Source organism: Crocodylus porosus, unplaced genomic scaffold, assembly GCF_001723895.1.
Source record: "Crocodylus porosus isolate Cpor-Errol unplaced genomic scaffold, CroPor_comp1, whole genome shotgun sequence".
NCBI lineage: Eukaryota > Metazoa > Chordata > Crocodylia > Crocodylidae > Crocodylus > Crocodylus porosus.
In genome coordinates this window covers 15,144,605-15,162,177 of record NW_017728920.1, presented here as the reverse complement: position 1 = coordinate 15,162,177, position 17,573 = coordinate 15,144,605, and the positions used below count along the sequence as shown (strand labels likewise).

At 43.9% G+C, this 17,573-nt stretch overlaps 1 protein-coding gene across 4 annotated transcripts in view; it reads right to left on the bottom strand.

Annotated features, from left to right (window-relative positions):
- A1CF (APOBEC1 complementation factor) overlaps positions 1 to 17,573 on the bottom strand; it is a 65,334-nt gene that overhangs the window by 27,366 nt on the left and 20,395 nt on the right. For all 4 annotated transcript variants that reach the window (XM_019538595.1, XM_019538597.1, XM_019538596.1 and 1 more), the window contains 3 exons: positions 14,862 to 14,996; positions 11,847 to 11,977; positions 4,598 to 4,836 (listed from right to left, as the gene is read on the bottom strand). In XM_019538595.1, coding sequence (XP_019394140.1) covers positions 4,598 to 4,836; positions 11,847 to 11,977; positions 14,862 to 14,996 — 505 coding nt within the window. The remainder of the gene's footprint in view (positions 1 to 4,597; positions 4,837 to 11,846; positions 11,978 to 14,861; positions 14,997 to 17,573) is intronic.

Here is a 17,573-nt window from a genome sequence, read left to right as displayed (position 1 = left end):
TCTTTCCTGCCATGGCAGGGGGTCGGACTAGATGATCTGTTCAGGTCCCTTCTGACCCTAGAAACTATGAAACTATGATCCAAGTAGACAGGACAGACACAGCATAGATGCAACAGGTTTAGAATACTAACATTATTAATAGCATTACAATGGCAAATGTCATACAAAGTTTTGCATTTCAGAGTGATTTGGATTAAATAGTGATTTTAAGTTGTGGGGGGATTGGTATCTGTTGGAGAAGGAAACAAAGAGTTTATACAATATAGGAGTGGTGTTGTAGCTGTGATGGTCCAGGAAATATGCAAGAAGGAAGGATATTTTGGGGGTGATTTCTTCTATTGGGCCAACGGCATGGTTGGGGGAGATTTTAGAGAAGGTTTTGGGCAGAAAGTACCCTTCTTTAGGTCATTTGTGGAATACAGGCATCTGTGAGGTACTTCATGTAACAGTGGTAAGAAAAGCATGAGACTTCCTTTAACTTCTGATTCTAGTATTTTAAGGCTTGGGTGAGTGAAATGTATGTCACCTTCACTGCCAAGAAATGTAGTTTTAGTGTCCATGCCCTAACTTTTTTTCTAGAGAACTGGTGTGCCCTAGCACGCGTCCAAATTTGGGAAGGAGTGAAGGGAACCAGACTCAGAGTGGGGAACTACATTATCAAAGCCAGACTGTATTTAACCCTCTGTCAAGCATAAAAAGCTGTTATTTCCCTGTAATGGGGCCTTTACCCCATTACAAGAGAGGGAAAGGGTCTAGGGATGCCTGGGCCTCTCTCTCACTATCAGTTTGTTGCTTTTCTTTGTTGTTTTCTTTTTTATCTTTCTCTCCCCCTCTCTCTCCCACTTTTTCTTCCATTTTACTTGCTCTTCCTTTGGGTAGCTGGAACCAAACTAACAGGTAGGGAAGCCTGAGACAAGATGACTGTGAGCCCAAGTGCAGGCAGTGCCTGATGGCCCAGGGGTAGAAGTGGAGGGCCAGATGACTCGCAAGAGACTGTTTAGGCCCAAGCCTCAGGCCAGAGAGGCAGACTGGCTATAGGAGCCACAGGGAGCCAGGTTCTGGGTGGAAGATTCCAAGGTTGAACTAAGTCTAGGAAGGAAGGACTCAGAAGGACAGCCAGGGTCAGTGGTGATGTGTAGGGGGTGCATGGAGGTACACGTGCACCCCCTGAGAGTGCTGGTGTGTAGAAATTTTCTAACAAGATCATAGATAATACTGTAGAAATCAACTACAAAGCAAGCCTCAGCATTTCACGAACACAGCCTGATAAGACTCTGGAATGACTAAACCTCAGTCGTCTTAAAGTCTGAAGCAATCAAGGATTTGTTAGCATTTCAAAAATAAGCACATAGCCAAAAACCAGTTTGAACCAATTAAGGGTCTCTCAAACTGACCTGATATCTTGTTTTCTTTCACAGTGGAAAATGCCCACCTGCATGCGCATCTTGTCTGTAAACTATAAAATGCCTCTAACAGTTTTATTCAGGGCCTCTGAGTTCGCTCAGGGTGCCCAGCATGCTGAATAAATTTTGAGACAAACAGCGACTCTGTGTCTTTGGGAATAGCTCCACAAGGGGTCACAAACTCCTCAACAGGTGCACCCCCTGACAACTAGTGTTCCCCACTTAGGTGGGGAAGGCAGGAGTGCTGGTGCCCCCCCAAGAGCCCTGGCTGGGGACTGGGGGCACCAGGAGAAGTGCCACTGGCACTTCTGGGTGCACCCCGGGCCTTCTGGGCACACTGCTGGCACTTCTGGGTCAGCGCGATCGGCCATGGGGAGACCCTCCTCTGCAGTCGTTGCTAGGAAGCACCAGTCACCCATGGCCAGGGTGAAAGGAACCCAAGACCCTTGTAACAACTGCTGCTGGACTTGAAACAGTGCTAAAGATCTCTGCAAAGGCAGAGTGGGAAAGTTTTCAGCCACAGCTGTTTTGCAAAAGCATATGCATATCACAACCAGGCTCGGAGAGGGGCCCCAGGCAAGAGTTGTAAGGGAGACTTGCCTAGAAGGGCAGGATGTCAGTTTAGGAAGGCTCTGGAGAGAGAGTTAACTGAGAAAACAGCCTAGGGCTGGACGGATAATAAACCAAGGGTTGTTTCAGCTATCAGCACAAGGGGCTGTGTCTGAGAATTGGAGAAAGGTGTTTTTGGGGAGGGGAGGGACAGTGTGTGTTTCTTTTGCAGGTACAACAAACAGCTGGACCAGAGAAAAGCTCCTCTGCAGGCTTTACCGAAGAAAGGCACCTTCTCTCTGTAGCAAGGGGTGCTGCACCATCCAATGTTATTGTGTTACTAATGTTAAGGAGAGCTGATGTTTTGTTAACCCTCTGTGCTCCTGGTGAAATTCACTTGAGTCTCATGGTTCAAACTGGGGAATTGTACTGAGGTTGTTTTTAGTTCAATTGGTATAAAGTGTTCTTAGTTCATTAATACCCTGGCTTTGACAATTAGATTATTGATGTCCTGTTTTGATATTAACCTCATTCATATGTTGACTGTTTTGTAATAAACTGTGTAAATAGTTAGACTGTATGTACTCCAGTGTGTGGGGAAACCACAAGAAAGCATTCCATGGAGAGGTGACTCCCGGCTTAGGGGCTGGGAGGCTGACTGAGACTATTTTGACACCCGGGGACCCTGAATCTGGATGCGGCCACAGGTAGCACTGTGGCTAGGGTTACATCTTATTGGGTGAGAGATAAGTATTCTGAGTCTTTTTCTGTTTTGCTTTGCAATCACCGCTGCAGGGTGAGGCTAACCTAGGAGGGGTGATTGTTTGAGCCAGGGCAGGCACCCATGTTTTGTGCTTTTTTGTTTTTTCCAGTGCAGTGAATTGTGGCTGTAGGGGAGGCAGAGGCCACTTGAAAGGGATGCCTGGGGATACTCCGGCTCTCACACTCGATGTTAAGGGCTAGAGACAGAAGTTGCATATAAACTGGTTTAAGTGGTTAGAAACCGGTTTAAGTTTGTAACAGAACAGAAGTTCAGTGCATAAAAACCAGTTTCAAAATGGCTGAAACTGGTTTAAGATAAACCTGTTTGTATGTGGTATCAGACTTAACTGATTTGGGTCAAACCTGTTTATGAAACTTCTGTCCCAGACCCCTTCCTGGTCCAAGTTAAATCACAGTCCCCCAGCATGCTTTGCAGCCCTGGGCTGTGCTGTGCTGTCTGTTCCAGAGAGCAGGTCTGGCCCTGTCCCTCTGCTCCCTAGCTCGAGCAGTGAGGGCTGGCTGACGGGAGTGTCGGGGGGAGGAGGAAGGCAAGTCTGGCTGGGGATGCAGCCAATCTACAAGGGGGGGCTTCCCCCTCCCCAGGCAAACCCCAGTTGGGGTCTGGGACCAGGAAGGGGGGGGGCTTAAACAGCTCTTTCCCCACTCAAACTTACTACTGGCTGCAACTGTGGACTACACATCCCAGAGGCACCTGGAAGCAGGAAGAAGTGATGAGCAATCCTGAAAAGTCCAGCTGCTTTATTCCTGGACTGTAAATTCCAGAGACCTCAGGGGCAGCAGGAAGAGGAAGTGAACACAGAGAACTGTGCTCTAGCACCCCCTAGCTTTTGGCCTGAACTACTGCAGGCATGTGACTGCATTTCCTGAATCAAAGGTAAATGTCTGTTCACTTTTGTTTCAATTTAATCTGTGCATCTTAGACTAATCTGCAAAGACTGAATCAATTCAGCCTTGGTCTTTTTGACGTCTGTACCTAGCCAAGAGGACAGAAGATAGAAACTGGGAATAAGGACTGAGCCTCTGAAGCGCAAATCCTGCCACAGCCTGAGAGGCAGGGTTGGAATAACCGATGGGACCTGGGGCCTGTGTAAGGGCCTTAAAGGCCCTAGAACTTGAAATCATGAATGCGTGAGTCAAGCTGAGCCAGAAGCTTGTGGCCCCAGGTGGGCAGTTCCAAGCTACAGGGTGCAACCAGAGTAAAAGTGGGACAAGGCCAGAGGAGACATGGTCTAGGCAAGGGACCACTGCTCAAAGCTCTCTTCACCTTAGGGCAGCCTCTCTGTCAATTTGTTATATCAAGGCTTGGCAGGTAAGAATACAAAGGGGATGGGGAGAGACCCCGAGGAAATGAGGGACGCTAGCAGGGAGAGGCCTCTAGAAGTGGTTGTACCCTGCTGACACCAGTAGTTACACTGTAGTCCCTCATGAATTGTGTCCTTTTGACAATATGACATTGTTACTACTAAATTAGCATATGATAATAGGTTCTCTAGTGTGCTCTTGGACAGAAATCATACAGCAGAATTGAAACCCATACATTCGAATTTAAAAGTAGAGCTAAGAATTAGGTTTAAAACCTTTGAAAGATGAGAATTAAGTAAAGTGGTTGGTGAAAAAATGTGGGCCTGGGCTATCCTGTCAGCCTACTGAGGCTTCTATTTTAGAACAAGGGGAGCTTCATGGATGCAGCTGGGTGCAGCCAGGTTCCTAGAATTTAAAACAATGCTAAAGCATGTAAGTAGAAATGCTTGTGCTGGTATGCCAAATGTAATGAAAATTAAGTTTGCTTTGATTTATTTAATACTAAATAGTGTAGTGAAGTGTTCCAGCAAAGCAGTCATGACCCTTTTCTGTGTACGAACCTGGTAGCAGTTTTCTTCTTGCCATTGCTGCTGCTCGATGACTTTCATATTCCACAAAAGCAAAGCCCCGGTTTTTTGTCTTGTCTGCTGCACTGGGATACACAATGACATCAACAACTCCATCTGTGACTTTCCTCATCTCTGCTAAAATTTCTTCTCTTTTCTTAGTTTTTGGGATTCCTCCTACAAATAAACGGCAGTTGTCTACACTGGCACAAACACCTAGGAGTCGTCCATTCCTGCACACAAACAACAGTTTCAGTTCATGATAAAGCAGATTCATTTCTTTGTGCAATCACAAAATAATTTCTCTAGACACAGAAGATTCAAATTATGAATTCATTTTGAACATTTCTCTACACAATAGCTTGAAGGGGAAGCTAGTGGCAAAACAGTGCACTGTTTTGAGACTATATTGTTTTAAAAGTTTTAAGATTTGGGAGAAATAAGCTACAAACTTTATTACATATTTCTATTTTTTTTATTTTATTAACTCATATTAACACATAATTTTACTTCTGATTAACTCAAGTAGGAAGACTTGCAGACTGAGAGGCTGACTGTGATGTCACAAGTTGCTGACATACTGCTGAACAAGATTTATTCTGGCCAGTATTAAACTGCAAGGTCATAGCCAGTAGGCCTGGGCAAAGTGGCTAGTATTCACCTTGGGTTTGGATTTGGCCAATCTGGGGGACAGTGATTCCATTCAGTGATTCAAATCATTGTCTTGAATTGATTCAGCCAAATCTGATTCAGAGATTTGGCTGAATCTCTGAATCGAACAGGCCCCATCTCCTGCCTACTCCCCAGTCCTGTCAGTGGCTGCCCTGCCTGGTCCCAGCATCTCTACATTAAAAAAAAAAGGCCTTGCATTCACTGGCTCCTTCCAGGTTGTGGGGGAGATCCCTGCTGCCTCTCACTGCCCTGTGCTGCTTTGGGAGGTGGGGGGGGGGGGGGGCGGGGCTCTGCCATGTTCCCCTAGAAGCCCCAATGGCCACTGCAGGAGCCGGTGAGTGCAGGGTTTTTTTTTTTCTTTTTGGTGCAGGGATGCTAGGGCTGGGTGGGGAAGCCATTGATGGGGCTGGGAGAGTGGGTGGGGAGCAGGCAGGGGATGGGGCCTGGTGGGGGTCCCCCCATGACTCCCCCCAGCACCCTACTTACTGGCACAGAGCCTGGGTCCAGCACCCTGTGGTGGTGAGTGGGGACTGCCCGAATCTCCAAATCTTTTCTGAATCTTTTCTGAATCAATTTGGAGGCTTCAAATTGATTTGGATCTTTTAATTGGTCTCCCGATTCAGTTCAGATTCGGCAATTCGGCCGCCAAATCGGGCTGAATCTCTTCCGAATCAAATCAGCAACCAAAGCTTTGTACAGTCCTAATAGTCAGCCCACACGTTTGAGGGTACACAGAAACAATGTTCTTTTAACTCTTACTCTTCCTTAGCTTCCTGCTGGTGATGGCAGGGTGGCCTTATCTCTGCTGTCTTCCTGGTTATCAGCTCTCATTGTGTGTCTCCTACATAGAGCCCCAAGGACACCCTCATCCAGTTCCACACTTGCATCCTGTTTCAAAACCCTCGAAAGTAGTCTGGATGACTTCAGCCTTCTTTTAAAAGGAGAAGTTTGGGAACAGGAGGAGCATATGGGAGACTGAATTGAGATAATTTCCTTTACAGGTACTGACTTCATGCATTGCTTTACAGGTACTGACTTCATGCATTGGAACACTGTTTCTTGGCAGGCTTTCTGTATGGCCTGCTCATCCTCTGTGAGCTTTAGAAAGGCTCTTTACTATAGAACTCCCACAAAGCCTAGAAGAGAATGCTCAACAATTCCTTCAGTTTCCACATGAGCCAAATAGGCATGTCAGTAAAACTGGTTTGGAATTTTTTGACAAATATTTTGCCAGAAAGGGCAAGTTTTGAGCTGACTTGAAACACATTTTGAAATTGCCAATGTTTTGTATTCATGTTTCTTTAAGCCAAAAATCTGTGTTTCTTTTTGAAACTGCTTTTATTGTATTTGTTCGTGCACCGCGTACTCCCAAATATCTTGTTTTGGGAAGGCAGGATGAAGAAAAAAAAGATTATTTTAGAGCCATGGTTGAATTTTGACTGCAAGGGATCCTGACTACATAGCTAGTGTTGCTCAGGCAAAAGCTAAAGTGTTAACACTCTCACAGTCAGCTGAGTTGGCAGCAGTGATTTGCTACATAGACAAAAACTTTGCCAATTTTGCAGAAGATGTGAAAGGGTTAACACTAGCTCTGATACTAAAGGTGCAATCTTTCCCCTCCCTCCCTCTCTGAGGCTGAGAAGTAAGGCAACCATTTTACAGTATCCCCATGGTTTCATTCCTCCATTTCGGCATAGAAAATCAGCTTTACAACTTAAGACATACATCTCAATTTTGAAAAGCTAGTTTAGCTGGAGGAGGCACGTGTGGTGTAAAATTAAGTATGGCAATTTGAAATTTAAGCAAAGAAATAGTAAAAGAATAAATTTAAATGATCAAAGTGAAATATTTTGAAATGATCTAAATGGAGCATTTTTGCTTGACAACTCCATTTTATTTTTACACATATTTTTGTTCATAAAATTGTCATCCCAATTTGAGACAAGAAAACCCAAATCAGGGTAGTTGTCAGCCTCTGAACCAGACTGGGTATTTAAAGCTACTTAGCAAGTCTTTGGAGAGTGGAAGATTATAGAGGGTTGGTCTCCAGTAAACAGTTTAAGGCTCATGAAAGGGACTAACAAGATTCCACCGGCTTCCGTCTCTACTGCATATACAGTTTACAGGAAGAAGGATAATCCCCATGATATTACTCCAGCCAATCCTCCTTCCCTCTGACAGTTGGAAAACAGGAGCCCATGTTGTCTTAGTTCTGTGTATGAATATAGGCCTTCAGGCTACAGTGCTGTCTATGCAACCTTCAACACTAAATTAATGTTCAGTGCTATAATGTTGACTCATTTGTACTTGCATATTTGTGATAGAACACAGACTAAACCATGTCATACAGTACTTTTCCTTTAAAGAAGTTTTTGAAAGTTTTCCTGCTTTGCTGATGTTATTCATCAGAGTTGGTAGAAAATCAGAACTTATCACCTGGAACATTTTAATATTTTGTGTTGTATTTTCAATTTGAATCAGATTTTGGCTTTGCTTGCAGTTAACCTGTGACCACTCTGAGATGCTATGCATCTCATCAAGTTGTGTTTTTGAATGCCACATACTCTCATTCAATTAGATTTTTTGCTCAGACTTCATCTCCCATGATGCAGAATGTTGATTTTATTTGATGAGAGATTATAGAACATCAAGAGGCTGAGAGCCACTGAATTCTTCAGCCTGGAGAAGTGAAGGCTCATGGGGGCATGGGGGGAGCAGCTGGTGGCTGCCTATAAGAACATAGGGGATGTACATCAGGATCTGGGGGAATGTCTGTTCACCAGAGCACCCCAAGGGGCAACAAGGACTAATGGTCATAAACTCCTTCAAGACCATTTTAGGCTGGACATAATGGGGAAAATTTCTTTACTGTCCCAACCCCCAAGGCCTGGAATGGACTCCCTCCAGAAGTGGTGCAGGATCCTACTCTGGACTCATTCAAGGAACATTTAGACACTTATCTTGCTGGGTTCCTTTGACCCTAGCTGACTTCCTGTCCCTGGGGCCGGGAGCTGGACTTGATGATCTTTGAGGTCCCTTCCAGCCCTAATGTCTATGATTGGGGAGGAAGCTCTTCTCAGCCAGACTGGCTGACCTGCTCCACCGGGCTTTAAACTAAGCCCGCTGGGGGATGGGGGGCTACCGCCACTGCTGGCCTGTTGAGAAACCCTTGCAAAGCCAGCAGGCCAAGGCACTTAAGGGACCCCACCCCTGCCCCAGCCCTGAAACAACTGGTAGGCAACTGGTACAGCTCCTGCCTGTACACAAATGCCAGGAGCTTGGGGAATAAACAGGAGGAACTTGTCCTTCTGCTTAATGCAAATAATTATGGTGTCATAGTGATAACGGAGATCTGGTAGGACTCCACCCATGACTGGACCATGGGTATAGATGGCTATACCCTGCACAGGAGGGATTGAGTAGACAAAAGGGGCGGGGGTGTAGCTTTCTATGTCAAGGAGAGCTACGCATCCCTGCAAGCCGACATTGGCAACCAGGGTGGATGGCCGGAGATAGTCTGGGTTAAAATCCATGGAGAACATGGCACAGGGGACACAATGATGGGAGTCTACTACAGACCTCCCACCCAAAGTCAAGAGCTTGACCAGGAGTTCTGCAGGGAATTGGCTGAAGCTGCATGCTCCAGGTCCATGGTTGTCATGGGAGACTTCAACTACCCAGACATCTCATGGGAAGAGTGCTCAGCTAAACCTGAGTGGTTGCAAAGCTTCCTCTCATGCATGGATGGCATCTCCTGACACAAGTGGTCTATGGGCCAATGAGAGGTAAAGCACTGTGCTTGACTTGGTACTGGCAACTGGGGACAACCTAATTGGTGACCTAACAATTGATGGGAAGCTGAGTGACAGTGACCACGAGCTGATCACCTTCACCATCCGCTGTAAAGCTGGCAAGACAGTCAGCAATAAAGAAGTCCTTGACTTCAGAAAAGCTGACTTTGACAAGCTCTTGAGGAGAGGCGCCTAAGGGACCACGACTCAAAGGGGAGGGGAGTTCAGGAAGAATCCTCAAGGGAGCAATCCTTGATGCACAAGTTAATGCCATTCCATCTCAGAGAAAAGGCAGCAAAAGGGCACAGCACCCCCTTAGCTCTCCAGGGAACTAGTGGACCGCCTGCAGCAAAAAAGTAAGACCTACAAAGAATGGAAGATGGGATCCACCTCCAAGGAGGAATATTCTGCAATGGTCCGGACCTGCAGGGAGCAAACAAGGAAAGCCAAAGCTGTGACTGAACTCCAACTAGCTACAAGTATCAAGGACAATAAAAAAGTCCTTTTTTAGATGCGTGGGGAGCCGGAGGAAAAGCAAGGGCAACGTTGGACCCCTGCTAAACCAGAAGGGATAACTGACACCCAGGAAAAATCCAACCTACTAAATGGGTACTTTCTGTTGGTTTTTCATCAGGCCCACAGGTTGCCCCTGCCCATTACAGGACAGTGAGGCCCAGGTGAGGGAGATGCCTTGCCCTCCATCAATGCTGATCTCATGAAGGAACACTTTAGAGGCTGGACACCTTCAAGTCAGCTGGCCCTGATGATTTACACCCCAAGGTACTCAAGGAGCTGGCTAGCATCATAGCTCAGACCCTGGCACAGATCTTGGAGAGTTCCTGGTTCTCTGGTGAAGTGCCTGAAGATTGGAAGAAGGCCAATGTGGTGCCTATCTTCAAGAAAGGGAGGAAAGTGGATCTGACAAACTACAGGTGCATCAAACTTACCTCTATCCCAGGAAAGATCTTAGAAAAAATCATCAAAGAGGCCATTCTCAACAGACTGGCCAACGGCAACATCCTGAGGGATAGCCAGCCTGGGTTTGTTGTGGGTAGGTCTTGCTTGATCAATCTCATTTCCTTCTACGACCAGGTGACGTAGCACCTGGACAAGGGAGAGGAGATTGCTGTTGTATATCTTGACTTCAAAAAAGCCTTCAATCTGGTATCCCATGATCACCTCTTGGCAAAACTGGCTAACTGCAGCCTCGGGTCCACCATGATCTGCTGGCTGGGGAATTGCCTCCGTGGTCAGACCCAGAGGGTGGTGGTTGATGGAAGTCAATCGTCATGGTGCCCTGTGACCAGTGGGGTCCCTCAAGGGTCTGTCCTTGGGCCTATATTGTTCAACATCTTCATTAATGATGTGGACTTTGGAGTCAGAAGCGGACTGGCCAAGTTCACTGATGATACCGAACTCTGGGGTAAAGCATTCACACCTGAGGACAGGAGGATGATCCAGGCTGACCTTGACAGGCTCAGCAAATGGGTGGATGAGAACATGATGGTGTTTAACACCGAAAAATGCAAGGTTCTCCACCTTGGGAAGAAAAACCTGCAGCATCCTTATAGGCTCGGCAGTGCTACGCTGGCTAGCACTATGGATGAAAGGGACTTGGAGGTCATGACTGACCACAAGATGAACATGAGCCTTCAATGTGATGCTGCGGCTAGTAAAGCGAGCAAAACACTAGCTTGCATCCATAGCTGCTTCTCAAGCAAATCCCAGGAAGTCATTCTCCTGGTGTACTCAGTTTTGGTGAGGCCGCAGCTGGAGTACTGCATCCAGTTTTGGGCTCCACAATTCAAAAAGGATATGGAGAAGCTTGAGAGAGTCCAGAGAATAGCCAGACACATGATGAGAGGTCAGGATAAGGCTGGACATAGCTCTCAGCTTTATGAAGATAGGCTGAGAGCTATGGGACTCTTCAACCTGGAAAAGCATAGGCTCAGGGGTGATATGATGGCCACCTATAAGTTTATCAGGGGTGTACACCAAGATCTGGGGGAACAATTGTTCACCAGAGCCCCCCAGGGGATGACAAGGTCGAACAGTTATAAACTCCTGCAAGACCATTTCAGGCTGGACATAAGGAAGAATTTCTTTACTGTCCAAGCCCCCAAAGTCTGGAACAGCCTGCCATCGGAGGAGGTTCAAGCACCTACTCTGAACACCTTCAAGAAAAAAATGGATATTTATCTTGCTGGGATCCTGTGACCCCAGCTGACTTCCTGCCACTTGGGCAGGGGGCTGGACTTGATGATATTCTGAGGTCCCTTCCAGCCCTAATGTCTGTGAAATCTATGAAGAGAAATGTAGTTCAGCCTGGCCCATAAGATAGGGCATGGGGTGCTAGAACTTCAGCTCATGTCAGGCACCATGACAATTCAGGCAAAAATAGATTAAAGGGAAACTGACCTGAAATGCTATTTCAGGTTTTTTGTTTAACAAACCAAAAGAGGCTCGTTAGCTCATATTTAAAAATTTATTTTCAGTTTTTCCAATGGAAAAACTCTTGGCAGAATTTCCTGTAGAAAATTTTGATTTGGGGGACGCTGTAGTTCCTGTTTGGCATGTATAAAGTAAATATCTAAATTTATGTACTAATTAGATCTTTTCAGCAAGTGTAAAAGTGAGTGACTGTATAAAGGAACAATGAATAGTATTCTTTTTCAGGTTTAGATAATTAGATAAATCTTTTGCGGCTCATAGGAACAAATATACAGTGAATAATAACATATTTAATACCAGATTTGTGTAAACTTACTAGTTATGCTTACCTAATTTCATAATTATTAAGTTGCTTGATTGCATTCTTAGCTTCCTGTTTATTAGAGAATGTTACAAAGGCATATCCTCTATTGTTTCCATTGAAGTCCATCATCATTCTCATTTCATAGATTTTGCCAATCTGTAAATAAAAATGAAAACTGATAACCTATTCTAAAAGGATACTTTGGTAATAGCACAATGCTGATTATTTCCCTCACTTGGTCTTGTGCATATCATCTCAAAGCTGTTTGGATATTTCCATTTATGATCATCAACCAGAGTCTATTTTACTTTAGGACTGTTTTCTGACCCATGAACAAAGTCAAAATAAATAAAAGGAACATATGTTTAAGTGACAGGCTAGGCTGAGTTATCACTACAGATCTCTTTAGCAAGGTTAATGACCTCTATTAACGCACTCTGATAATGTGTTGCCAGAACTCAACGTGTGTCTCAGAAACCTTAAAGTGGATTTGCCACTGTAAGCAATGATTTTCTTGCATTGATTTGACCTTTCTTTTTAAATATTTAATTTGTCTGTGTTAGAAAAGAGAACAGGAGGCTCCAAAGTCTAATAGTATCAGCCTGTTCTCATGTGAAAGAAAAAGGAAACCAAGTCAATATGTGCATGTCATTTGACTAAAATTACTTCTGTGCCACTGTTAGTGGAGTTTTACTCTATTTCCAGATAGAATTGAGGCTGGTAGTAAAGATTATTGAGAAGGCAGGAATACTGTCCGCGAAAACCAAAGAGATTTTGCCAAGGTTTCCACATTTGGAAACTTGATCACCATTAGCAGTAAGGAGGGTATGCTATACCTATGATTCTCAACCAGGGTGCTGTGGCATTCTGGGGTGCCTTGAAATCCTGTCAAGGGCGCCATGGGGTGCCTCACAATGTTAGCATTGTTAGGTGTGTAGCCATGATTTACAAGGTAAATCCAGGCATTTCAATATGATTTCACAGTGTTAAAAACATCCTGACCTATTGTATTATGAGTTCTTGGCAACAGAAGAATTGCTTTATTGTTTTTCTGAGGTAAAAAAACAAGTGAAAACTCAGGGCTAGCATTTTTGGAGGGGTGACTCAAATCGAAGGAGGAATGCCTTGAATCTGAAAAGGCTGCAAACCTTTGAACTATACATATCCGTAGTACAGCTATTATATGCTACTTAACTAATATCCAAAGAAGGCTTAACATTTCATGGAAGAAGGTAGAGAAATCCTGGCTCTATTGAAGTTAGTAGGAGTTTGACCATTGGCTTCCATGGAGCCAGGATTTTCACCCATGTATCACTGCCTCAAAGAGCTCACAACTTCGGAGATAATGTTACAAACACAGGGGCAGACCCAGGATCGGGAGGAGCAGTGGTGCAGTTACATCCCGCTTTGATTCCTTCTCCACCCAAACTTTAAAACCAATTGCCATAGAGAGTCAGCAGAACTTCTATTCAGGCAGGGCCAAAGGACTCAATGTACTTCATGACCCACTGAAATGTATCTGATTCTTGCTAATGTTCGTTCACTCCTTTTCTTAATGGTTTTGATGTTCGATTAATTAAGCTATCCTTTCTTCTGCAATTCTACTTCCTGTTAGCTATTTTTTGTAATATCTCTTCCATGTCACAGCCCTGCTGACTGTTTTTAGTTCTAGCTAAGAAAAATTAACTCAGGTATGGTAATAGTAATTTAGGTGAACATTAACTCAGATGCAGAATTGACTGACAGTGAAGTGTTGGATGCACTGTCAAGATGCTCAAGAAGGCTAGATTTTGTTTATGAATCTGAATAAGAGAAGTACATATAACTATACTGATTACAGGGCTAATAAAACAATATCTTTGGACTATTTATGCTTAGTTTGTTGTATTTTTTAAACTTAATATATAAGCTAGAAAATTAGTACACTTTCCAATAAGGTTTTATTTGTTTTTCTTTGATCTTAAACTGAATAATATAGGACTGGGCCCCTAGGATATTAGTAAATCTTCTAGCTTCTCTTTAGTTGGATAAAAATATGTTTTATATGGATTTTATGATATACCATGCCATCTGCATCCCGCTGTTCAAAATCTTAGATCCGCCCATGAACAAACAGCAAGAATGGTGACATTTCAGGGGTGACACAGGGGGCACATGCCCTTCCAGATTTCTGTGCTGATGGCAGGGTGCTGGGCGAGGGGCTGGGCCTGGTAGCAGCAACAGTGCCAGTGTTGGGACATGGGTCACGGGGCTGCAGGCTGGCCAGACCCAGTGCCCAGCAGCCACTGGCAATACTTATGTGACATGTATAACAGTAAGGAAGACAAAAAGAAGAGGAAGAACAAGAAGATTTACAAGTAGATACTCATTCACTTAGGTTATTCCTCTGAATGTATTTATGGTTTGAGTGTTTCTTTTTTTTAAAACCACTCTCTTCTTATATGTGCAAAAATATGTGAGTGAATTTTAATTTATATCCACAATTATTGTGGTTGCATATGCATATCACATAGGGATAGTCATATTTCTGTGATGGTCTTTCAACCTTGGGGCATAGTAAAGGTCCTGCACATCTGTTAAGATCTGGTAGGAGCCAATGCAACAGCACACAGCTCTTCCCAAAGGTAGGGAATAAATGCTATATAGCTCTTTCCCCTTCCACTGTAACCCTGGAGGCAGCAGCCCTGTGTAGGCAGAATTACTAAGAACAGATGTTGCATTTGTTTCTGGACAAGTTGTGCCTGTGTTTGTCCTCAAACAGAAATATCCCAGGACTGGCATGTACACACATTGCCTTTCTAATCAGGGTTTAGTGACCAGCTGAATACACTACAGCTTTTTTGCTATTGATCGAATGAGCAAATTCCAGAATACTATATTGACTTGTTAGCCATTCCTTTCGGTTAAAATTTTGTTTTAAATTGTTTGTTTCTTCATACGTTGTTAATAAATTGAGACTTTGCTAAACACAGGTTTTATCTTGAGCACATAGTATAGTGAAGTACAAGAGAAGAAAAAATTGCTAAATACAACAGCTTACTTTTTCACATAATGGTATCAGCTCATCTTCAAAAAGGTCTCGCGGTAATTTCCCAATGAAAATCTCACAGCCTCTTTCCGGTGGTGGGCCATCCCAGCCAGGTGGTGGACCACCAAACTTTCTTTGTCCATTTTCCTGCATGAAGAAAAATAATCAGAAATTCTAAAGTGTGTGGGATCGACAGAAGCATGTCACAATTGCCTTTCTTGTTTATACAAGACTCCATGGATCTTATCCATGACTGTCTCTTTCCAACAGCCCCTGTTTATCTAACACTGGCACCCTCCACACAATTCTGATAAAAACAAAATCTTTTTCTCATCTGAAACAGCCTGTCTCTATATGTCTGCCTCATTAATGGCTGGATTCAATACCTACTGAAATAGCCAATAATTACTGAAATGTTACCTGTCTTTGTTGATTTGAAGCTAAACCATAAAGATAAACTCTAGACAAAAACAGGTTTTAAAATCTGTAGTGTTTATTTAATAGTCTTTGTTGTTCAAGGATGGATGACTGCTAAAATATAGACCTTTCAGAACCATGAAACACCCTTTACAGAGTCAAAACTTACAATTTAATTGTATTTTATACACCTCAGAAAACAAGGTTGTTATGATACTGTTCTGAATGGATACTGAAAGCAATAGAAATATTTCCACAGACTGTAGGAGTAACTAGATCAAGCCCTGACACTTTCATGGTAGGTTCTTGCTGATCAGAGATGAGTTTCACTGAGGGTCATGGGCTACATTAGAGAATAATACAGATGAGTGTCTTGACCTTGGCTATGTTAAGCAACACACTTATTTTTGTAAATGTATGACATGGATAAAAGGAATCGATTGCAAGAAGCTTTTCTACAGCTGAACTCTTCACAGTACAAGGGGTATGTATGCCTAAGCAGAGCATAAGTTAGTTTTGGTTCTAGGCAATGTCCTTATCAAAAGTACAAATTTCCACTGTTCTCCATAAAGACCTTTTGGAAGTGGAATGTAAGCTTCTTACTACACTGAATGTAGATAAATTTACTATATTTTCACAAGTTATTTGGAAGAGGAAGGGGTAAATGACATACCTAAAGAGAAAGGGAATTCCAGACATGAGGACTACATTGAAGAAGAAGCTATGAAGCATGTTAAGGGAGGAGTTAGAAGTGAGAGTTGACCAGAATTAAACATGAGGCAAACTAAGAATGGATGAGAACAGAATTCTGCTGTCTTGCAGAATAGAGAAAGGATCTTAAATTTGATGCTGAAGGTGAGACAAATCTCGTTAAGGTACATAGAGAGGGAGGTGAAGAAGCTGGTGAAGAAATTTAGTTTTTCAGTTGCATTGGAAGCTGCAACAATTGAGATGAGACCTGACTGTGACAAGGAAATAGATATAAGGATAGGAAGGAAAAATGTGTTTTAAGGTAGATGTAGAGGAAAAATGTGACAGGATTTAGTGATAGCCTAAGGTGGCAGAAGAAAGAAAGATGAGTCTCCCACAGTATTTCCCAAACTTTTGCTCCTTGGGGTGGGCTTTTTTCTGGATTAAAATGGACAGACACATCACTCTTACACCAAAAGGCGTGTGTGTGTAAGTGTGTGTTTGTGTGTATTTTCAAAACATATAACATTTTCCATTCCCCTGCCCGTGCCAGAGGAAAATCAGTGCTGAGATGTACTGGTAAAAAATAACTATAACTTTTCTGAATATCACAGCATCCCAGATGAAAATCACTGAAGTAGATCTAAATTCAGAAAAGATATGAAGGACACCTTAAGGCTAAAAAAGTTGAGAATCACTGATTTAGCTGGTGCCACATAAGGGTGTTGGGGCCTGACCTCATCCTGATGTGCCCTCCTCTTTTCACTGTCTGCCCCCTCCCAACCTTTCATCTGTACCTCAGGCGGCAAAGGCAGCCCCTGTTGCTGGGGCTGATACTGCAGGGTCTCACATGCTACTGACTATGCCCGCAGCCCCTTCTGTCAGCTATGGGAGTGAAGAAGGACTGGAAGGGACAAAGTGGGCTGCTTCATAAAGCTCCTTCTGTTGTCTGCCTGCCTTTAGTAGGCTGTATTGCTGGAGCATAAGGTGAGGGGGAAGGAGAGGGTAGGATAGGGGATTCTTGGGAATTAGGAAGGAAAGAGGAAGGCAGCAGCAGGAGCCACAGTCCCCAAAAGAGCAGCTGCCTGTACCACTGGAGTAGCTGGGGCAGGTGCAGAGTGTCAAATGGGGCAGGAGAGCATTTACCTTCTTACACAGTGGGTTCTTGTGGTACACTTCCACCACTCTTGTGGTATGCTACTGTGCTGTGAATACCCTTTGAGAATCACTGTTATATCATAACACCAAGCTTTTGAACCTGAAGACTACTGGAATTGTTGTGGTGGTAAGCGAAGGGAAATGGATTGGAGTAAGGATTCCAATGTTCCTCCTGACTTGCCAGCTAGATAGTCAGAACTAAACATTGTGTGGAGAAAGTCCCAGAGATTTGATAGAATGGATAGGATGAGGACAAGGATGGAAAGATGGATTTCTGATTGATCAGATATAGGGGTGGTGAGTCAAACCATGAGAAGTTGTCAGAATAGATCAGAGAGGAAGTGAAGAAGAAGGCTGGGAGGAGAGACCTGTGGTCAGTAGCTACCTTTTGCATGTTAACCACAGAAGCAATGTCAATCCCTTGTCTGGATTACTGTGAGTGGGATGAGTGAAAGCATG